A 24,643-nucleotide genomic window follows, 5' to 3' on the forward strand; every position below is an offset into this window, starting at 1 on the left:
TGCACTTCAATACTCCACATGTTTGTGATGTACCATCTGTTGGAATGATTACTACATGCATTACAAAATACATTCAGATAGATGGCGCACTGTAAATGTTAACACTGCGATCTATGCTGATTACTTACAACTTGTCTTAGTTGGGTAGCACGGCTAGTTTAAAAATATTTTAGTAAAAATACAAACTTGTGTGTTGTGGGCCTATGACTAGATGATATGACATTTAGATTACGCAATACGAGTAATTTGACATTATTTTAATGTACGTTATGATACTGTTTGCTTTTGTTCAGTGTTTGTCTCCAAAGATGCCTGTTGTATTGGAGACTTTGTTAACTCTGTTCTGCTTGAACACATGAGGTTAAAATTGTTCTGGGCTGTCGGTAGAAACTACACAGTGTTTGAGAAACACATTAAAAACGTATCATTTTAGGTGGAGTTTTCCTTTAGTAAGCTAAAATAGCTTTTCTGGTGTGTCATGTTTTCTTCTTCACCACAAATGTCCAAAGGTGTTCAGAAGCCCATGGATGGGAGATTAATTTATTAGGCGACACTCTCAAAGGTTGTTGCTTGCTGGAGTTATGAGGTCACATGACAAAAAGCCACAATGTTCATAGCAAGTTCACAGGTGGAATTATAAATGAACAATGAAAAAAGAATCAAATAGGCACATCACAACAAAAAGAGAACACATTGTCTCATTACAAAGTCCAGTCTTGTTCTCATTGGTGGAGGGGACCTTCAGACTCACCTGCTCACCCAATTAGCCGAAATCCCGTGAGCAGCAAACAGAGTAAACTGCAGGTGTTCTGTAGTTTTGTAGGCCTCTTTTATGGCTCTCGTCTCGGCAGCGCTGGACTCCGTAGATGCGGGGCTGCTACTAAATGATTTCAAGTACAGCTGCAGGAGGTCGCAGACTGCTGTGGTCAGGGCATTCATGCTTTCTTCAACTGGGCTGCTAGGACCTGACGACGCTACGGATGGAAAACGACACACCATGTTAGTCTTTAATGAAAGCAACGGCGGTGGTGCCATCTCTTACGAGAAGGGATAATGTAAACTTACCAGTTGGAGCGCTTTTAGTAAAGCCATCTGCAGACTTCAAACCAGCCTACAGAACAGAAAATGACACAGTCTGTGTGTTTAAGTGTTTCAGCCTATCAAATCCAAACTGTTTTGATACCCATTAAAAAGAAAAGAATCGTTAGGGTTTTATAAGAACTCTAGCTGATACCCGCCACTTTGCAATCATTTCATTAAAAAACTGTCATACTAAGTTTACAAAATAAAATGTATAACAAAAAAGAATATGAATTTCATACTAAAAACTCACCCCTTCTTGGATTACTTCACAACAAACTACAGTCTCAGTTATCACTAATTTTAAATAGATAGTAGAAATCTGCTCATCAATGTGAGGTAAATAAAACCTTTTATTAAAACACATCTTTATTTATTAGCATCTGATTTTCTATCTCACATAAAGCAATCATTAGACACATCTCTCACAATAACTCAGCAATGGTAATATTAATCAATACGCTATTTGTTATCTCTTTACCTTTTTAAGTTGAATTTCTTTAAAATACTTTTTTTTTTTAAATTACTAAATAAATATTCACATATTTTTTTAAATATTTAAAAATATATTAGGTCTTTATATTTCTAGTTATATGCGTTACATCACATATTTGATTGCAACTTTTCCACAAGGGCCATTTAATACTTTTTATTATGAAGATTAATCTTTTTTAATTGAATTTTTTCATATCTCAAATTTCATCAATAATTGTTTATTAAAGTTGCTTCTTATATTTTCTTCGATTGTAATCAATACAAAGAAGGTGAAAACAACTCAGAAACTGTTTAGGGAAAAAATGAAAAGCAAATCCAACAAAAACCTGATTATATTAGTGTGCACACCTGCTAAACGAAAACTCCTTTTGATTTTAGTACAGCACTCTGTCTTTTTTGGGCAATTTTACAATAAAGATGGAATCAGTTCTGACAGCATTTACCTCGGTTTCATTTTGGCAGGAGTGTGTAGACTTTTTATATCCACTCTATGTTTAAAATCCTTGATGATAGCTACAGTCATATGAAAAAGTTTGGGAGCCCCTCTTAATTCTTTGGATTTTTGTTTCTCATTGGCTGAACTTCCTTTTAATATCTGACATGCCTTATGGAAACAGTAGGATTTCAGCAGTGACATTAAGTTTATTGAATTAACAGAAAATATGCAATATGAATCATAACAAAATTAGACAGGTGCATAAAGTTGGGCACCCCAATAGAGATATGACATCAATACTTAGTTGAGCCTCCTTTTGTCCTCTAGACGCTGTCCTCCTATAGCCTTTGATGAGTGTCCGATTCTGGATGGAGGTCTTGTTCACCATTCTTCTATACAAAATCTCTCCAGTTCAGTTCAATTTGATGGACAGCCTGCTTCAAATCATCCCATAGATTTTCGATGACATTCAAGTCAGGGGACTGTGACGGCCATTCCAGAACATAGTACTTCTCCCTCCGCATGAATGCCTTTGTAGATTTCCAACTGTGTTTTGGGTCATTGTCTTGTTGGAATATCCAACCCTTCCATAACTTCAACTTTGTGACTGATGCTTGAACATTATCCTGAAGAATTTGTTGATGTTGGGTTGAATTCACCTGAACCTCGACTTTAACAAGGGCCCCAGTCCCTTAACTAGCCACACAGCATGACGGAACCTCCACCAAATGTGACAGTAAGTAGCAGGTGTTTTTTTTGGAATGTGGTGTTCTTCTTCCGCCATGCAAAGTGCTTTTTGTTCTGACCAAATAACTCCATTTTTGTCTCATCAGTCCAAAGCACTTTGTTCCAAAATGAATCTGGCTTGTCTGAATGAGCATTGGCATACAACAAGGACTCTGTTTGTGGCGTGAGTGCAGAAAGGGCTTCTTTCTCATCACCCTGCCATACAGATGTTTGAATTGTAGAACGATGTACAGATACACCATCTGCAGCCAGATTTTCTTGCAGGTCTTTGGAGGTGATCTGTGTGTTATCTGTCACCATTCTCACAATCCTGCTCATATGCCGCTCCTGTATTTTTCTTGGCCTGCCAGTCCTGCTGGTTTAACAGCAACTGTGCCTGTGGCCTTCCATTTCCTGATTCCATTCCTTACAGTTACAGAAACTGACAGTTTAAACCTCTGAGATGACTTTTTGTAGCCTTCCCCTAAACCACGAGACTGAACAATCTTTGTTTTCAGATCTCTGGAGAGTTGCTTTGAGGATCCCATGCTGTCACTCTTCAGAGGAGAGTCAAAGGGAAGGAAGCACAACTTGTAATTGACCACCTTAAATCCCTTTATATCTCATGATTGGACACACCTGTCTATGAAGTTCAAGGCTTAACGAGCTCATACCACCAATTTGGTGTTGCAAGTAATCAGCATTGAGCAGTGACATGCATTCAAATCAGCACAATGACAAGGGGACCCACATTTTTTGCACAGCCAGTTTTTCACATTTGATTTAATTTCATACAACTAAATACTGCGGCACTGAAAATCTTTGTTGGGAAAACACCGCAGTACTCCTAGGAAATGAAAGACATACCACTGTTACCTTTTTTGTTGAAAGGAGAGTCAATTATTATACAGGATGAGAGCGGGTCCCTAACTTTTTCATATGACTGTAAATGTATGCTGTCATGAGGTACACAGAAATCATTAATGTACTAATTTCTTAATAATATTCTTAAACTTCCATACATAAACAATAGATATAAAATTGCAAAACTGGGTTTGCTTAATTCTATTGCAGTGTTTCTTAAACTGTTTTTTTCTCATGACCCAATCTCGCCCTTCTTAACGTCTTTGGGACTGAGTGTAGGATGACCAACAGATCGGGGCCGGGGGTTTGTTCCCCCTTGAAGAATTGCCGCAGACAACCATAGCAGAGCCACATCGATTGTTTCAATTGATCGTGGTGACACTTTGCAAACTGTATGTGACCCTTTAAAGCCCTGGTGAAAGTTTGTGTGTAAATTTCTAACAAATGTAAACATGAAACTACTGTTCTTTTCTAAAAGAAGCATTACAGAGGAAACGGGTTAATTAAACAAGGAGATCCATTAGAGGAAAAAATGACTGCAGTAGACCAGTACTTTTGAAATGGTATGGTACCAGCATTTCAAGATTTTTGATACCAGAAGCAAACTTGAGTTTTCTTCTCAAGCCGACCCCTAACCTTTCAAAACTGCACCTTAATTCGACACTCGCTATGCGTTTTGACGCGACTGAGGCTTCATTGGGGGGAACTCCTCCCTTATAGCTTCAATGTGATCATAACTTTGTGGTTTCAAAACAGAAGCATTGCTTGGTGCATCAGGGAGGCTGGAGCGAGACGGAAGGTTTGGGAGTTATTCTTTATTTACTTCAGGACCATTTTGGCACTGAGGTCTGATTGATACAGGAGTCAAATTTTTACTACCAATCCAACACTGGCCAGGATGAGGATTGGAAGTCACAGTTAGAAATACAGTGAGACGAGTGATCTGATACACAAGCATTTTCCCGTCATGAAATTTGTCTCTGTACACGATTAGTTACTCAGAACCGGAGCGTTTTCAAACATGATCAAACATGTATGGTTTGTGCGGCATCGGTTAGGCAAAGGAATCTTGAGTTAGTGTGAGCCCGTCCTTCGCCGAATTAATACGCAAGTTATTTTATTGCGAACAGATATTTTACTGTTGAGGTACGAATGTATATAACCAGCATGGGGCCAAAGAAAGCATTATAGGATACACCCATGAAGAAATTAGTGAAAATAACCATAAAACTGAAAAAAGAGATCATCAAAAAACACGAAGACAGTGTTCATGTGGCTGAACTGGTACGCCAATATGGCAAAGCAATGTCGACAATATGTACCATTCTTAAAGAGAAAGATAGATTCAAGAGTGCTGATGTGGCAAAAAGAGGTAAAGTGTTAATGAAACAAAGACCTAAAGCAATCGATGGTGCTAGTGTGGATAAACCAGAAACAGCGAGGCGATCAAATGTGAAAAAGCAAGGGAGTTGCATGCTGTACCCCCTGGAATGAATGATTCAGAAGTGGAATCATTTAAAGTGAGCAGGGGATGGTTTGAGAAGTTTAAAAAAGAAGAATTCAGTGTGTCATAAGGCATGGCGAAGCCGTGAGCTCAGATAAAGCAGCAGCCCGAAAGAAACATCAAGTTCATCGAGAGTAAGGGGTACCCTGGCATTATATACAATGTATGTGTATCTGTAACAGTTCTGTGTTGTGGAACGGATTCATTAAACTTGCATTATTTCTTATGGGAAAATTCGATTTGGAATACGAGCATTTCTGTTCACGAGTCACTTTCTGGAACGGATTAATCTCGTGAACAGAGGTTCCACTGTAATAAAGACCTTTAAGGCTTTATCTTGCTTTCACCAGAGGGATTCCTTCATTTTGAAGTTCTGAGGTCCCAACTTCAGGTTAACATGCTCTCATCCACTTACCCAATCACATCACCAATCATTCATTCATTCATTCACTCACAGTCTCATGCTGTGTGGTGCTGCTGCCTTCTCTTATTTTCTTAGGGACTGAGGACACGTCTCCCACTTGTGGTTTCATTAAATTGGTAAGCCAGAGGAGTGTGTGGTATAAGCCATCTCTTTTGTTCAGTTCAGACAGCCTGGCTGGCTGCTTTACGCTTGGCCTCCTCCTTGCTTGTGTGACCAGCTCCTTTTCCCGCTATGACTCACTACCTCCACCCATATGGCTCTATTCTGTTTCACAAATTCTGGCACCAAGATTAACTCATGACATTTTCTAATCAGGGTTGTTGTTTTTGGGGGGATTGGGTTATGCTGGAGCCTTCCCCAGCTAGCATAGGACACAAGGCAGGAACAGACAGACACATCACAGACATTCTACTGCAGTTCTCACCAAGATTAACTGCTCCTTTTATTTCCTGTTTATGTGAGATGTTTACAGTAAGCCGTGGATTTTTTTTACTGGAAAATGGGAACCAACAAGAGAAGAAGAGTAGGCAAGAGTGTGCGTCAATGCCTTCAAATCGAAGCTTTCAATCTCTGCTTTGATTAGCTTGATCTGGTTGGTTTGTGAAGCCCCCTTAAAGGAATAGTCCATCCAAAAATTATTTATTTTTTTAAAATATGTTACTTATCCCAAGTGTTTTGTAGTGTTGACTGAATTTTTAATGCCATATTTTCATGAAGAAGGAAAATTAAAAAAAAGTTTATGATATAATGCAAGCTAAGGGAGGACAATGCTGTACAACAGCAAATGATGTGAAAAATGTTTATGGAAAAATACATTACACATTACTCGTGTTGCATAATCTGAACATCAGCTATCCTGTCCTATGCTGTAAATGTGTAAAACACATGCATTATTTGCTACAATACTGTTAAAATAGATACTTCGGGGAAAAACCGTCATACATCATAAACAGGACGTTCATTCACATAATTCCCAGCTTATGAATTGATGAAAGGACTCCTGACCAATGAATGAGGAAGGGAGGCAAGTGGGTCTGCATTGGTAGACATTATGTTTATTTTGGGTTACTTTTACTTTAATTTGGCTTCTTCAGTGCTTTGGTTTTGTCTTTAGATCCGTTTACTTGCTCCCCCATTCTTGGAAGCATACAAGCACTGTCAAAATAAAACTTTTTTTGTTCTTTACACCAGAAAAAGCTACAACGGCTTTTTTTGTGTTTATATCAAAAACCACCAGAGGTTTATTTTCTCTAGGGATGCTGCTGGCCGAGTTTTTCTTTTTCCTCTCCTGCCCTGGCTCAATGATACTGTTAATAGACCGATATTGTTACGGTCCATTTATGTTACTGCTTTAAATTCCTGTGTGTTTAAATTAATCAGGGTCTTTATGTGTGCTCATTATGCTATTAGTGATTCGTAAAATTTGTAATTCTGCCTACCTGTGCACTTGTTACAAATACTCCAAGGACTACACAAAAACAACTCGACTGAATAAGAAAACTAAAAAAAGCCACACTGCACTTTTTTACAGCAGCCTCACTACAACTGGACTTGCAAATTGCATTTAACTGGTTTCAAAATGGACCAATGGAATGTAAACATGAAAAACAAGTTGTCTCTAAAACTGCCTTGTACAAGTATTTAAAGTTATTAGCTAAAAGAGAGAGACATACTAACAAAAATAATGTAAAAACACTCCGCTCCTCTCGATTGGGTCGATCTAGGAATCCCAATCACCAGCACACACAAGTCAAACTGGTGCACCACCTGTAGATCACTCCTTGTAACATGTTCACCTCTAATGATCTTCTTTGCTCTCTTTCCTCTTCTAAACCCCCAATTACTTTATTTATTTTTTTTTTTTTACGGATGTACTGGTAATGTCCAGCATTTTTGGCCTTTGGGCAAGCTATGTGGCACTTTCTTTCTTCTGCCCTCTCCTATCATATCCCGTTTTACTCCTCAGGTTTTCCTTCATTGAGATCTTTCTGCTCTCTCTCTTTCTGGCAGAGGTTGAACTGTTAGGACAGAATCGCTGCAAAATTCGCCATAGCGTTAAGTTTGAAATCTCCCGACTCAATTCTCAAGTTATCCGCTGCTATGGTGAATGGTGCAACCGGCTCAAATATTTGTAAGTGGCAATCATGTATACAACTTACTCAGACTTACAGTACCTGGATGGCAGCTTTACTTGATGACCGCTTTCTTTTTTCTGTGTGCAGCTGTGCCTTCATTCCTCCATGATGAACTTGTGCTGTTTGTGGTTGTGGGGTGAGGTGGGCGCAGTGGGATGGGTGTCTTATATTGTATTGCCGTTTTCATGGTTGTTTGATATATACCGTAACTTGTATTTTCCATCTACTTAATAAAAGTTTGATAACAAAAAAAGAATATAAAAGCACTCCTTACCTCTAAGGTCTTGCTTCTTGGAAGGTTCACAGATCTTTTCAGCTGCTTCACGGCATTTGTGACAGCCTTTGTCTCAACTCCGTCTAATGCAGAACAAATATTTCTGACCGCCTGGACTACATTGTCCACTGTTTTAAATTGGCTATTCTACAAAAAAAAACAAAACAAAAAGTGTTACTGATCAAAGTTCAGCTAAATGTGTTCTTAGAAATATGCAGGTACCAGTTCAGAGCAACCCACATGTTTACAAACACAGTATAATTAAAACAAAATCAAACTCTGCAATGTCAGACACATCATGTAGTATACACATGGAAACTTTGAAATACCCAAATAGGTTGAAAACATTAGGTTTAGAATATGTCTGCGTATCAATAAAGTGAAAGTTATAAATACTAGGTGGCTCTGCCCCCTGCTCGCTTCGCTCGCCAACCCCTGGCCGGGCACTATGCACTAGCCACTTCGCGGATCTGCCGCTTTTGTATGGGGAATTTAAACAGATTGTTATTTTCATGGGAATTGTTACATATGCATAATAGAACTAACTATTTTACATTACAGCGAGTAACTAACCATAGTAAAAAATAGTAAAACATAATAAATTGAAAGAAAATTATGTTTCATGTTGTGTTAAAGGTATTCGTTACGTTAACACATTTTCGTTCTGTTTGGCTTTGAAATTAACACGCTAATACTTTTTAAATTTATACTTTTGCTGTAAAACTTCAGTAAAAAATTGTTTTAATTAACTTTTCGTCAATATCCCATTGAATTTTGATTCCGTGTTTGGACATGTATCGTGGCAACGCAACGTATAACTGCCCGTGAGTGAATATCGTTTCTTTCTCTCTAATAAATAACCGACTTTTTCGAATGTTTGTCCCTGTTACTTGTTAATTGTCATAGCAAAAGCAATTCTAACAGGAAACTGTAAACATTTTAATACGAATGGCATTTCAAGATCTCCTTTGGTGTCTAATGTTATCCCCTGAAGATGTACTACATTATCTTTGTTGTTGCCTGTTAAAATTTTACATGTCAGAATTGTTTGACTGATCTTGTCCTATTGTATAGCCCATCACTCAGACATAAATTACAATACATCCTTCTTTCAACAGTAATTCTGCCGGTGGAAGACCTGACAGTGTTAACAGAATGAGAGGACCGAAGTCATGGGCCATGAACCGGAAATGGTTGAGAGGATGGATAGATGGATGGATAGATAGATGGATAGATAGATGGATGGATAGATAGATAATCCCAAGGGGAAATTCACATACTCCAGCAGCAGCATACTCATAAAAAAAAACAATATTAAATTAAAGAGTGATAACAATGCAGGTATACAGACAGACAATAACTTTGAATAATGTTTGTGCCCCCCCCCCCCCCCCCCCCAACGCGCACTCCTTTGAAGAGGAAGATGTGTTTGCATTCTTTTAATTGTGAGATGGAACTGTCACCTCTTGTCTTGTCACGGAGCACGTTTAAACTTTTGAAAAAGTGACAAATGTTTGTTTGCAGTGTTTGAAAAAAGTTCCTGTCTCTACAACCTCCTGTGTTTCTGTGCAAATCTGTAACCCAAGCATGACAATATAAAAATAACCATATAAACATACAGTGCATCCGGAAAGTTTTCCCAGCGCATCACTTTTTCCACATTTTGTTATATTACAGCCTTATCCCAAAATGGATTAAATTCATTTTTTTCCTCAGAATTCTACACACAACACCCCATAATGACAACATGAAAAAAGTTTACTTGAGGTTTTTGCAAATTTATTAAAAATAAAAAAACTGAGAAATTCCATGTCCATAAGTATTCACAGCCTTTGCTCAATACTTTGTCGATGCCCCTTTGGCAGCAATTCCAGCCTCAAGTCTTTTTGAATATGATGCCACAAGCTTGGCACACCTATCCTTGGCCAGTTTGGCCCATTCCTCTTTGCAGCACCTCTCAAGCTCCATCAGGTTGGATGGAAAGCGTCGGTGCACAGCCATTTTAAGATCTCTCCAGAGATGTTCAATCGGATTCAAGTCTGGACTCTGGCTGGGCCACTCAAGGACATTCACAGAGTTGTCCTGAAGCCACTCCTTTGATATCCTGGCTGTGTGCTTAGGGTCGTTGTCCTGCTGAAAGATGAAACGTCGCCCCAGTCTGAGGTCAAGAGCGCTCTGGAGCAGGTTTTCATCCAGGATGTCTCTGTACATTGCTGCAGTCATCTTTCCCTTTATCCTGACTAGTCTCCCAGTCCCCACAGCATGATGCTGCCACCACCATGCTTCACTGTAGAGATGGTATTGGCCTGGTGATGAGTGATGCCTGGTTTCCTCCAAACGTGACGCCTGGCATTCAGACCAAAGAGTTCAATCTTTGTCTCATCAGACCAGAGAATTTTGTTTCTCATGGTCTGAGAGTCCTTCAGGTGCCTTTTGGCAAACTCCAGGTGGGCTGCCATGTGCCTTTTACTAAGGAGTGGCTTCCGTCTGGCCACTCTACCATACAGGCCCGATTGGTGGATTGCTGCAGAGATGGTTGCCCTTCTGGAAGGTTCTCCTCTCTCCACAGAGGACCTCTGGAACTCTGACAGAGTGACCATCTAGTTCTTGGTCACCTCCCTGACTAAGGCCTTTCTCCCCCGATCGCTCAGTTTAGATGGCTGGTCAGCTCTAGGAAGAGTCCTGGTGGTTTCGAACTTCTTTCACTTACAGATGATGGAGGCCACTGTGCTCATTGGGACCTTTAAAGCAGCAGAAATTTTTCTGTAACCTTCCCCAGATATGTGCCTCAAGACAATCCTGTCTCGGAGGTCTACAGACAATTCCTTTGAGTTCATGCTTGGTTTGTGCTCTGACATGAACTGTCCACTGTGGGACCTTCTATAGACACGTGTGTGCCTTTCCAAATCATGTCCAATCAACTGAATTTACCACAGGTGGACTCCAATTAAGCTGCAGAAACATCTCAAGGATGATCAGGGGAAACAGGATGGACCTGAGCTCAATTTCGAGCTTCACGGCAAAGGCTGTGCATACTTATGTACATGTGCTTTCTCAATTTTTTTTATTTTTAATAAATTTGCAAAAACCTCAAGTAAACTTTTTTCACGTTGTCATTATGGGGTGTTGTGTGTAGAATTCTGAGGAAAAAAACGAATTTAATCCATTTTGGAATAAGGCTGTAACAGAACAAAATGTGGAAAAAGTGATGCGCTGTGAATACTTTCCAGATGCACTGTATGGTTTTTACTTCGCAGATTTTCACCTTTCGCGGGGGGTTGTGGAACGCAACCCCCGTGATCGAGGAGGGATCACTCTCTCTCTAATCCTGCCAACTACACTATCCATCTGTTATTATGTACCTTTCTAACCAACCTATCGCTCTAGTATATACAGTCTTTCCTGTCAATCTACCTATCATTATTTGGTTGACACGTTTATCCAAGGAAACTTGCATCTGAGACACAGCTGGTTATATGTCCTTTGTTTTAACCCAGTTAGAATGTAGGGAGGTGAAGTGACATAGCATTCATACTGTATCTATCTATTATATAGTGCCTTTCACATCTATTTATCTATTTGCAAAGGTGAGGCCTCATCTGGAGTACATGTAGTTTTTGTCTTGACATGCAGTAGGATCTTCTATATACAGGTACATGTGTGCCATTCTAAACGATGCCCGGTTGATTCAATGTGCCATAGGTAGACTGCAATCAAGTTCTGGACACATCTTAAGGAGGATTAAAGCAGACAGGATGGACCTGGCTACAATCTGGAGTACCACAGCAAAGGATCACAATACTTTTTAGGAATAAGAGATTTCACATTTTAATTTGTAATAAATCTGCAAACCTTTCAGGTCACATGTTTTCACTTTGTCATGAGGGGTTATCGAGTGTAGACTGATGGGCAAAAACAGCAAATTAATCCACAACACAATAAAGTGTGCAGAAGGTCAATGGGTCTAAGAACTTTGAGAATCCACTGTATGTGCAGAAGAGCACAGTTGCAGATAAATTGTGTCGGTATCCATTTTAAAAGTCTGAAGTAGTTTATGCTTACCTCATTCTGAAGGCACAGCTGGACTTGTTTGTGGTACTCTTCAATGCAGGTAGCAAGAGTCTGTCTACAAGTGAAGAATCAGGAGGAAAGTTAATGTTATTTGCAAAATCAGTGACACCAAGCATAATCTTCTTTGCTTACCTTGAAGCTGCTTCCTTGAGTGGTTTCTCTATGGTGAGCAGACACTTCTGCAAATCCACGGCAGAGGAATCATCATCAGCCTGAAGATTGAAGAGAAAACAGTTAAATAAAACTGGACGCAGTACATTCTCATATTTCAGTGCTCTTGTATCAGCAGGGTAAATGGACCACCAAATCAATTTCAAGCGTAAGGTTCCCTTTAGCTCACAGATATGAACCCTCTTATAAATTTTCACCATTCAATCAATGAAATGTCAAATGCAGCCAATTGCTGCCATTTACAGAGACTGATCTCTGCTGTAAAAACAGATCATTTATATTGATTCTAAAGGTCAGAGCTATGCAAACAACAATGGCTCCTCATACAACAGCCAGTACAGGAATAATTCTTGGTCTGAGAATTTTCTTAAGAAATCAACAGATGCCTTTATCCAAAAAGATCATCTAATCACAGACATGAGACCACAAAGAGCAGACCAGCCACCTCAACTCAAACTAAGGGACAGGCCAACCTGTGACCATCAGAATGAGGTGTCCATGAATGCTGGTTAAGTGAAGGGGAAACATGCAGGAAGAGCCACCGACATACCAGCAAATGGCTGGTCCCAAATGGAGCCATACGTCAGCACATGACTGTGCATTCATTTATTTAATGCGTTTATGTAAGAAGCCAAATTTCTCTTGGGGATAAACAAAGTTCTGTCTTTCTGTACTTGTAATAGAAATGAGGCCCACTGCTCAGTTGGTCAGAGCGACATACCCTCACTCCATGGACAGTTACTCCCCCCCCCTTTTCACATTACGTACCGTACGAGCCAGATCACGAGATATTGAGTGCTGAGAAACAAGCTGCAGCTTTATTTCCGTGTCCCATTTTCGACAGTTTTGTATATATTCGTGATTTCCAAGGCAGTGTTTGCTAGGAGGAAAATAAAAATAAACCACAAATTAACAAAAATGAAATGTCATTCAAGTGTCACAAGTATTCATGAACTGATGTATATTTTTTTTTAATGTTCTGGCACGCTCTACAACTATAGAAATCTGAAAAACAACACCTTGAATGAATGTGAACTCTGGTAGAGTAACAGCATGAAAGTGGGCCTAGCGGGCAGGCTCTAAACAATTGACCGTGCTGCCAGCACAAGGCCGAGAGCCAGGAAATGCACTGTGATGTGAGGTTCTGCATCAGCTGATAAGTATGAGCAGACGCACTACTAGAACAAGAACGCCATGTCCTAAAGAGGTCACAGACAGAGGACAGCATGGGGCCCCAGTATCTTCACTAATGGACCCCTCATGTCCTACAGGTGTGACCACAAGGAGGCACTACTTACCTCAGACACAATGCTACCTCACACAATTCCGGGTTCAAATAAAATAAATATTTTTTTAATAACTATTACACACCAATGCAAGCTAAAATGTTTCAAACAAGTACATTCCTTCCTCCTTTCGCCTCCAGTTGAGTGTCGCCCACTACCTCCCTACTCTGACTCCACGAGAGGAGGCTGGAGGATGGCTTCCTTTTATGTTGGACATGGGAGAACATCTGGTGCAATAGTATTGAATGGTGGAAGCACTTCTGGTTCAGGCAGAAGCCCTACGAAATAGGTGGTCCCTCTCTCTACAGCGTCCTAAGGACCCTGACAGGGCTATCCTTCATGACTGCAACTCCCATGGATCCCTGCCTGAGGAGCAACGCCGTCCACTGCATACTTGGAGGAACTGCTCTTGACAAACAACCTCCCCAAGTCCCTTCCCTTAATCCTTCAAACTGACTGGGATCATAATCATTTTCTTTTTGCTTTGCAACCTTAAATGAAAACACACACAAAATAATATTTCTTCCCAGCTTTACTTACTCAATGCAACCTTTAACATCCAAGCGCAAGATATCACAGCTACAGTTCAGAAAAATTATTAAAAAAAATCAAAAACAAGACATCCCGAGATTAATAAAGGATCACCCCCCAATGTCAATGTCATTTTGTTGACCCCCCTTTTGCTTTAATGACAGCCTTGAGTCTGTTGATTCTTCTCTATCAGCTTTGCACACCTACATCGATTAATATTTGCCCCCCACTCTTCTTTACAGTTTAAATGTTCAAGTTCAGTCAAATTGGATGGTGAGTGTTGGTGGTCTGCTATCTTCAGATCTTTCCACAGATTTTCAGTGTGATTTAGGTCTCTGGGCTCTGATTGGCCACACGAGGACATTCACTTTTTTCTCCTTCAGCCACTGTGTGGTCAGTTTTGCTGTGTGCTTCGGGCTATTGTCTTGTTGAAAGGTGAACATTCTGTCCATCTTCAACTTTCTGGCAGAGCATAGCAGGGTTTCCTCAAGAATTTGATGGGATTTTGCTCCATCCATATTTCCTTCTACTCTAACGAGAGCCCCTGGCCCCCCACAACAGGATGCTGCCCCCTCCATTCTTTACTGTGGGTATGGTGTGTTGTGGATGGTGAGCTGCATTGGTGTACCATTTGGTATTAAGGCCAAATAGTCTCCTCTGACCACAAGACCTTTTTCCACTTGGCATCAGAATCTTCAAGGTGCATTCTGGAAAAGCTCAAACGAGCCTTAATGTGGCCTTTGTTGAGAAGTGCGACCCTCCTGAACAAGCCACAATGGTGGAGTGCTTGTCAAATTGTTGTCACATGCACACCATTAATGACCACTCTTTGCCATCAAATCCTGTAACTCCTTCAAAGTGGCCATTGGCCTCTTGGTAGCTTCTCTTACCAGTTTCCTCCTTGCTCTTCCATCCAGTTTGGAGGGTCCTAGTAGTACGAAACACTTCATGATGGCCTTTACTGAGCTCCTTGGGATTGATAAAGCCTTTGAGATTTTTTTGTCTCCATCTCCTGCCTCGTGTCTGTCCACAACTCTATCCCGGAGATCTTTTGAAAGTAACTTGCCACCCATAGTCAGTTGTTTGCCGTCAGTTGCACTACCAAGCAAGGGAATGAATGGACCAGGAACAGCTTCATTAATCACACTCATTACAACTGAGCACCGGTGGAAGGAAGCCAGTAACTGTAATGGAAATGGTGGACACTTACACATGTTGGAGTTGGGGGGTGATCCTTTATTAATCCCAGGATTTCTTGTTTGTAAAATTCTTTTGAACTGTAGCTGTGATATCTTTCACTTGGATGTTAGAGATTGCATCGAGTAAGTAAAGCTGGAAAAAATATTAGTTTGTGTGTGTTTTCACTTAAGGCTGTAAAGCAAAAGAAATGGGAATATTTCAAAAGGGGAATTCTTTTCTATACCCACTGTACCTCCTTCCATGTTGTCCTTCTGTTATGGCCTTCCACCCTTCATCCCAGTCAGGCTGCCAGTCCATCCACTATGGCACTTACACAGGACATCAGGACAGACCAGATTTATCAGCCTACACGTCAAGTTTCAAGATTTGTTTGTCACATACTGTATACAATGGCAGTGGAATGTTACTGTGACAAAAACACCTCATAAAAAAACAACTGTATACAATGTGTAGCGTAGAAGTTAAAATTCAAAAACCTTAATTCACAGTAATTATAAAGTGCAGATGAAGCATAAAGTGACATGATTAGCACCATTAAAAGGCCATATAGCTGCAGCAGCACAGATGCAGAATAAAAATGACAATGAATAAGGAAAGCTTATATTCATAAAAACAAAACTTCTCAGCTTCTTAGTCCTGACCATATGAATGAAGCCACTGGAAAAGTTTACGGTTTGGGTGAAGTACCGTATGTCAGCCATTATTTGTTTTGCCCTGGGCCTGCACGTCCTACAGGCCTGGGCAGTATCATCTAATGATCAGTTCAACACACCAATTGACTCTTTGCACAAATACAAAGCTTTCTCTGGTCACTGAAAGGCTATTGATGTGCTTGACGACAGGATGTGCTGCTGTGAGTAATGGCAGAGCAGGAAGAGGTGAAGACCATTTATCCCCATTTCGGGACAAGGCTGTTAACACTCCACACACATACTGTGATAATGGCAGATCAACGACCTGCTGTGACAGCAACACAGCATTTATTTGGAATATGCCATCATCTTCACGTCTGTCTGGGCAAAGCAGCTCCAACGATGTGTTTTCGTGTGCAATGAGAAAAGATTCAGATGCATGCTGCACAAAATTATGGGCAACTGCAGTGATTTCTTTTTAAACATACAAGAAAGGCACATTGTAACAGGGGGCATGGATGGTATTGGCATTCTACACAGGATGGCTGGTGATCTCCTTTCTGGTTGGGAGGAGACGAATAATGGAAGAACAGTAGAAGGACAAGCTTCAGATCTGGTAAACATTTGGAAAATGCAGTTTAATGTAGAAAAGCGCAACGTGCTATATGTGGGCAAAGAAATATCAATTATAAATATAAGATGAGAGAAACTGAGCTACAGAAAGTGACCTCTGAATAGGACTTAGGGGTTTATGTTGACACATTTCCATCAACTAAGCAATGTACAGAAGGCAAATAAAATGTTAGTTTATATTGTAAAAACTGCTGAAAATTAATAAAGGGATGTTATGCTTGTACTGTGTAACACACTAGTGAGACCACATCTAGAGCACTGTGGGTAGTTCTTGTCACAACATGAAGAACATAGCAGCACTTGACGCTGTGTGGAGGAGAGCAACTAAGTGCATCCTGGGGCAGAAAGACACGTCCTACTATGACAGACTCAAAATCCTCAAAAGCATTGATAAAGAAGATCCAGGAGAATTCTTTCAGCTTAAGGGTGAATCACATTGCTCGAGGACATGAGTGGAAACTAAGGGGAAGTGTATTAAAGACTGAAACCAAGAAGTACTTCTTTACACAAAGAGTTGTAGTTATCTGGAACAAACTACAGAGCCATGGAGTTGAAGCAGAAACCTTGACAGCCTTTAAGAAGAATCTGGATGAGATATGGGGACAGCTTAGCTTTAGCTAAAAAAAAAATGGGCTTGATAGACTGAATGGTTTCCTCTTATTTGTCAAGTTTCTTATGGTCCCCCAGCACGCAGGATGGTAGCATTGGTGAGTTCTCATATGATCATCGCAGTTGTACATTCATCAAGATTCTTCGGTGCTGCTAGGGAGAAGCTTCTGAGAGGTGGTTAACTTGTCATTTGGAAATATCATCTTCTTCCAGCTGCTCCCATTAGGGGTCGCCACAGCGGATCATCTTTTTACCTATCTTCCTGTCCTCTCCATCTTGCTTTGTTACACCCATCACCTGCATGTCCTCTCTCACCACATCCATAAACCTTCTCTTAGCCCTTCGTCTTTTCCTCTTGCTTGGCAGCTCCATCCTTAGCATCCTTTCCCAATATACCCAGCATCTCTCCAAACCAATGCCATCTCGCCCCTCTGTCTCTCAACCGTCCAACCTGAGCTGACCCTCTAATGTACTCATTCCTAATCCTGTCCATCCTTGTCACACCCAATGCAGACCTTAGCTTCTTTAATTCTGCTACCTCCAGCTCTGTCTCCTGCTTTTTGATCGGTACCACAGTAACACAGTTGGTCTCACTACAGTCCTGTAGACCTTCCCATTCACTCTTGCTGATACTCATCTGTCAGAAATTACTGGTCGGACATAAAAATGCTTTATAATAATAATAATAATACATTTTATTTATATAGCGCCTTTCCCATGCTCAAGGCACTTTATGGTTACACCTCTGATGTTGCAAAAGTCCATTTTGAAAAGGAGTCCCTTATGTCTTAGTTGAGGAGGACAACACTCGTCTGGAGAGGTGGAGAAGGAACCTGGAAGGACTAATTGTCTAACACTCTTTGTATTACATTCTTAGTTCTGAACCACAATCTGATTATTTAGGTGGTTACCTGCCAGGTAAGGCTTGTGGTTAGTTGGCTAGTCGGTAAACATCCGCCATGTCCTCTCAGTTGCGAGAAGCAGCTAGGGATTGCAAAGGTGCGGACACCTGATGAGCCCCAATATGGGTGAGATGCGTGCCGTGTACTCTCTGTATTATTTGGCAGATACGGTATCACATATCTATGAGGTGGCTTCTCGCAATTGACAGGATGTGGTGGATGTTTGCCCACTGGCCGACCAACCACAAGTGTTAACTGGCACGTAATCATCTAAATATTCAGATTGTGATTCAGAACTAAGAATGCAATACTGTACTCCAATCTTCACCCTGTCAAATAAGTGAACCAGCCTCTGTGGTGCAACGTCAGAGGCTTCGCCTCAGGTGCTGATGTCTGAGGTTCGATCTCTGTAAGGGGATGCAAAAGTGTGTACACCTGATGAGCCCCAATAAGGGCGAAACACAGGTTGTGTACTATTTGTATTATTTCACAGATACGGCATCACATATCTATGAGCTGCTTCTCGCAACTGAGAGGACGTGGCAGATGTTTGCCACAAGTTTTACCTGGCAGGTAACCATCTAAATATTCGGATTGTGATTCAGAACTAACAGTGTAACACTGTATACTCCAAGCTTCACCCTGTCAAATAAGTGAACTAGCCGCTGGTGACATCTGAGGTTCGATATCCGTAAGGGGATGCAAAAGTGAGTACAAACTGATGAGCTCCAGTAAGGGTGAAATGCATATCGTGTACTCTTTGTATTATTTGGCAGATACCATATCACAACACGGTTTGTGTACAATATCTCCATGGAGTAGGGTGGGACCTGGGCATCTATATATATATATATATATATAAAATTCTTTTCGCGTTTGAAAAGGAAATTACGTATGACCACGCGATATGGAAATTACGTATGAAATAGAAATTACGTATGACCATAGAACATATTACAATACAGGAATCAATCGCCAGGCGCGTTCTGACAGAGAAGTTTATTTATTTGTCGTCCACGTGACTGTCGCGGAAACTGCCATACTGTAACTTTTTTTTAGTTGGCAGTACTTGATTGTAGAAGAGATGAGGAAAACAGCTTTGCGTCTTTGTACTTTTTAACTGCGCCAAGCTGTAAACAATGTGAAGACGAGTCCGCCTTCAGCGGTGAGGGGTCATGAGAACAAAGTGGATGCTGGGAGGCATGGAATGTTGGGCTGGTCCGCCAGGTCGAAAGCTTCGCAGTTTCGGGCAGTGTCCTCTCTTCTCGCACTCTTTGTGACACTTCAAGTGCCCCGTCGGCTCCTGGGAGAGTGGAAATCTTTGCGAATGAGTGTAATCCGTTCAATCGAAGCAGGACTCTTTGTAAATTGCCCTGCACGACTACTTACTGTCCCTTAAGGTGACTTCGGGTCACTAAAACCCCACAACATTCAAGGTTGCTTTTGTGATCAATTATTTTAAGAAGATGGAGAGTTTACATCTAAGAAGATGTTCAGACCTCTTCATGTAAAGTATTGGATTTGCACGGAAGGGCAACGTCCACATTTATCAGAATTATTTTTCTCTTAAATCACAGGCACATAGTGCAAGGTTGTCAGACAGAAATTTGGATGTTCACATAGAAAATGTAATTTCTATACCACAGCGATCGTGTAGCGCCTTTCAAAAAGGGATCTACTACCGAGAGATGATCCAAATACATTTTAGCTGCTGTTAGTACTACTTACCTGTTGTGTTATACCGCCTTCAAAATGTTGTTTACCTGAAACCACTCCAGTAGTGCTCAATGTATCTTTACTTCTTAAAATGTTAATGTTTTACTGTTTAATAACTTATAGACTACATTTTATTTTTTTCCCTTGCACTTGGTAATCAACTAGTATATAATAAAAAAAGGGGAATTTTTGGGGTAGAACTTGCATCCTGAGCAGTTGCGTCTGTGGTGTAAGATTCACGCTGTCACAGCATAACAGCTGAAGTGCAGATTATGGAAAAAGAACACAAATGAAAAATGTGAGCAGCTTTGCACTGGTGTTACACATTGACTCTCAGCTGCCTGAAATCCAGGAAAGGCAATGTAAAGTTCATCTCGAGTCAATAAGAGAAGGAGGAAATGCACCAGGGTGTCCAGCAAACCAATAATGAAACAGTCAGACTTGTGAAGTCCGAGTGGTTAAGAGCGCCATCAGGTGAAGGGACCTGGAAACTTAAAGTCATCCGATAACCCAAAATTCCAATCGTGTTCTTGGGATGGTGCCACAATAAAAACTCACTTCTTCTGAGAAGTAAACAGGACTTACTTTTGCAGGAATTCCTCTTGGCCACAGACCTTCAGGAGGTAACTGCCAATATCAACTCGGTTCAAATCATCGTGGACCCAGCACAACGCCTGCATCACTAAAAGCTCAACAGGGGAGCTCACTAGAAACAAAGAGAGAGACAAATAAAAGGTGAGTGACAATCAGCTGCGACAGGACTCTTTAAAAATCTGCACATTTTCTGCTGAGGCCATCTTGCTGGAGAGAAGCAGACTGCTCTCATGGTGGGTTTACTGAACTCACTACCAGGCTTTCTGATCACAGTCGAGTTTCATTTGTCCAGATGCAAGAATTTTCGAATGTTCTTACAACACACAGTAGGGTAAAGAGAAAAATGAAAAAACCCCATCGTTCACCTCAAGTGGGTGTAAAATTAATTTGACAAAGACTAGTAGATGAACACTCGCCAGATTAAAGCGTCCTGTACCAGAATATAATTAACCACCTCTAAACAGAAGAGCCTGTTCAATGACTGAGGAAGGAGGTCAGCGTCTTTGGGTGAAACTTGCCATCTCTGCATTTTCCTCTGTTAAAATGTTCTCATTTCTGTTATGTCAGCATAGAGACAAGAAACTCCAGTAGTTTAGTGTACGCTGGAGCGCCCGACAGGCTGAAAATGATTTACAGGCTGTAGCAGAGTTCGGCTCAGGGCGTGTGGGCAAATCTTAAAGGGTTCATTTTTCCAGTCAGGAGATGGAAGATGTTCCCTCAAGACTCCAGATGCATAAAAAATGTGCCGTCTGCTCAGAGTGAGAGGAGGCTAGAGGGGGGGCACTCTGTTTTGGCCTACTTTACGTCAAGGATGGAAGGCTGAATGGAGTCCACCTAGAATACAGCAGGGGTCACCAACTCCAGTCCTGGAGGACCTTCAAGGCTCCAGGTTTTCATTCCAACCCTTTTTGTAATGAGTGCCCTGTTTGTGCTGCTAATTAACTTCTTGTGAATTAATTTTAATTGAATGGCTTTTTTTAAGATTTGTTCCCCTGAATTTCTTCATTGCTTTCCTTAAATGGCACCCAAATAGAAATGAAATATGAAGTGAGGGAGCCAACAGAAGATCAACTAAGTTTGGGCCTCAAACTCCAATCAATTTCACTCCAACCAGCTGCTTAATTAGGAGCCAATTCTTGTTGTTAATTAAACCCGTTCTTTAATTCTGTGACTTGTTGCTGCTCTCATAGTGCATTAGCAGACATTCTCTTTCTAGGAGCACTGTTAAAATGTTTTGGGGACCTGAGCAGACCAACATTCCTGAGACCTTCATGGTTCTTGATTTTCAAATATTATATGAAGGACACCAGTTGTTTTGGCTCATTTTGTATCTCATTTGTTTGGCTGCTAATTAAGGAAAAAGAAACAATTAAGGGGTCTCAGTCTACAAGAACAAGTTATTTAAAATAACTTCAAAAGAAGATAATTAAGAAAAGGGTTGGACTGAAAACCTGTAGCCACAGTGGTCCTCCAGGACCGGCGACCCCTGGAGTAAAGTACTGATCCTCAAACACAGACCCGCAGAACCCCCTGTAGATTCAAGTTTTTGTTCTTCTGTTTTTTATCATTGGACTCCTAACCCTAATTAAGCAAGCCGGTACTTCCCTTGTTCTGTGTTTTGATGACACAGAAATTTCAAAACTAAAGCTATGCCCATGATAGGTTTTCATTTAAAAACGCGGGCAATAGTCTCAATTTTTGTGATTTGTCCAAACGACCCCCAGAAACAGCGCCATTTACAGGTGTGCATCACTTAATGGCCATGTTATGTTCTGCAAAACTCCTAGATGGTACTTAGCAAACCTACGAGAGATGCTGTAGTGTACCAGTTTTGACTAAATACAGAGCGTTAACGCTACAACAATTCAGAGACACGATATGCAAAACTAGATGCTGCCGTCTACAAGTCAAAACACACACTGAGTCATGGACACCAGGCATGGGCTGGCTTTCTGGCTGGGATGGTTCAAAGTTCTTTAACCCGGCCAGAAAGCCAGGGGAGGACTAATCGCATGGACTACTTGCTGACCCCAGTACAATAGGTGGCAGTCTTCCTGGGCTATGGTGCCTGCATTGAAACCTGCAGGGCAGGCTGGGAATTATAGTCCCATTAGAGAGCCCTGTTGTGGTCCATGGGTGCCACCAGGGGGAGCTGCAGGAACACACCGTTCCCCACTTAAAAGTGCTGAGGCACTGGAGTGACTCCCGGGTGTTGCTTAAAAGAGTTTTCTGTAAATGTCTTTTCAGACTCATGGGGGGGTTGAGTGGATAAGACTAAGAAGATTTTGTATTGTACTATTGTGGAATGGATTTGGAGGTATTGTAAAATATTTTCGGTTTGAACCCGAGACTGTGTTGTGTAGTTTTGTTTGGAATGCTGCTACACACCCTACTGGTCACAACTGTTATACAGTAAACTTTAAGAAGGGGAAAGTTCACATTGTAATAATGATAAACAGTACTGCACAGTGCTGGTGCCACCAATGCTTGTATATAAGAGACACGAGATACACGTGCTGTGGTGGGCTGGCACCCTGCCCGGGGTTTGTTACCTGCCTTGCGCCCTGTGTTGGCTGGGATTGGCTCCAGCAGACCCCCCGTGACCCTGTGGTTAGGATATAGTGGGTTGGATAATGGATGGATGGAGATACACGTGTTGCACATGGGACGCTGTTTGCGACAGCTGGTACGTCCCATTCTCCGATTAGGATTTCTGAACTCTTATTATCTTATGGGACCACAGACATAAAAACAGTTGGATTTTGCCCGAAAGGACGTTAGGCAGGGCATTGCTGTATTTCTGAAGATGCCGCCTCCACACTGCAGCACGGATGGGTGACAGTGTAGAGTTCTTAAAGTGCAGACTTTAATTGGTTTGTGCTCTCTCACGATTGTTCCTTCGACTCCGAGTCTATATTCCCGACTTATAATCACAATACCACCTCATCAACTTTTGCGTTTCTCGAATTCACCATTTCTGTTCTCTATGTGTAAATACAAACTGAAAAAAACGGATGTTTATGGTGGAGGCCACTTTCTTTTTCTGTTTCCATCGATGCACACGTGCTCAGTGTAGACAAACAGCAATGTCACATGCATTTTCGGTTGATTTAGTGTGGGCAGAGATTCTTTTGTGAACAGTGCGGTTGGCGATTGCTTTAATTTAAAAATCCCTTTTTTTTTAATAAATGAAAACAGCATAGTGTGAACACAGCCCAAGTGTGCTCAGTTTTAAATATATTAGTAAAGCGTTAATATACTGTACGTGATATGGGGAGAATTGTCCTCACAGGTGGCGCAGTGGTAGTGCTGCTGCTTTGCAGTAAGGAGACTGTGGAAGATTGTGGGTTCGCTTCCCGGTTCCTCCCTGTGTGGATAGCGCTTTGAGTACTGAGAAAAGCGCTATATAAATGTAATGAATTATTATTATTATTATAATTTAATGTTTTCTTAAGTTGGTTTTTAAGAGTTGTGTCATCAAACTCACGATTTTCATTCTTCTGGTTATGTTCTTGCATGACAGCAAGTCCGACACTGAAGCTGCCTCTCAATATTCTCAGTGTTGTCTGCTCTGCAGTTTGTAGCTGTTAGGATACATTTAAGAGGAAAAACTGCACGAAAAAAAAGGAAATTGAGAGCAACACAGAAAAAGAGAGTAAGTATTTAAAGTTATAGAAAAAATATAAAGGTTTCTAAAGAAAAAAATTACACTGCAGTGTTTTTCAGTCAATGACAAGGAAAATGGCTGACTGACTAGGAAACTGGAGGGCCAAAAACCTGCAGCCCTAGAGGGTCACATTTACATTTACTTATTTGGCCAACTCTTTTTATCCAAAGGGACTTACAACATTTGAGATACAATTGGTTACATTTCTTTGGAAGTAGAGGCAGGTGAGGTGCTTGCTCATGGTCACACAGTGTCAGCAGCGTTATCTGATGCCACAACCTTAGTGTTTAAAGCCTTATCCACTACGCCATACTGCCTACATAATAATCATGTTTACTCACACAGCTCACAACTTTATCCAGGGCGACTTGAAAAAAAATTTGGGATGCAATTGGAAAAACAAAAGAAATGGAACCAATTGGAGCGCAGGAAGGTGAAGTGACTTGCTCAGGGTCACACAGTGCCAGTGGCGGGATTTGAACTCACAACAGCAGGGTTTGAAGTCCAAAGCATTGAGCACTGCACCACACTGCCGACCCAAAACAGAGTTTGACAGCCACTGCTCTAAATGCACATTTTTTGCTTTGTGGGGGTGTCTTGTGCTGGCATTGTGTTATTGTCAATGAGACATGCAGGTCAAGACTTTCCCATATTGTGTACATGACAACAAACTAGAAATGGAACTTGTAGCAG

The 24,643-nt window shown here is 41.0% G+C and overlaps 2 protein-coding genes across 2 annotated transcripts in view; one reads left to right on the forward strand and one right to left on the reverse strand.

Moving 5' to 3' along the window:
* Positions 1-24,643, forward strand: part of LOC114647400 (uncharacterized) — a 723,921-nt gene that overhangs the window by 167,009 nt on the left and 532,269 nt on the right. The gene's annotated exons all lie outside the window — the stretch shown is intronic.
* pik3c2a (phosphatidylinositol-4-phosphate 3-kinase, catalytic subunit type 2 alpha) overlaps positions 1-24,643 on the reverse strand; it is a 263,160-nt gene that overhangs the window by 80,374 nt on the left and 158,143 nt on the right. Inside the window, exons 5-11 of the mRNA XM_028796109.2 lie at positions 20,275-20,395; positions 12,949-13,060; positions 12,142-12,221; positions 12,001-12,064; positions 7,939-8,085; positions 1,066-1,111; positions 752-974 (exon numbers count right to left, since the gene is read on the reverse strand). Coding sequence (XP_028651942.1) covers positions 752-974; positions 1,066-1,111; positions 7,939-8,085; positions 12,001-12,064; positions 12,142-12,221; positions 12,949-13,060; positions 20,275-20,395 — 793 coding nt within the window. The remainder of the gene's footprint in view (positions 1-751; positions 975-1,065; positions 1,112-7,938; positions 8,086-12,000; positions 12,065-12,141; positions 12,222-12,948; positions 13,061-20,274; positions 20,396-24,643) is intronic.

This window comes from Erpetoichthys calabaricus, chromosome 2 (genome assembly GCF_900747795.2).
Source record: "Erpetoichthys calabaricus chromosome 2, fErpCal1.3, whole genome shotgun sequence".
In the NCBI taxonomy this organism is placed as follows: Eukaryota; Metazoa; Chordata; class Cladistia; order Polypteriformes; family Polypteridae; genus Erpetoichthys; species Erpetoichthys calabaricus.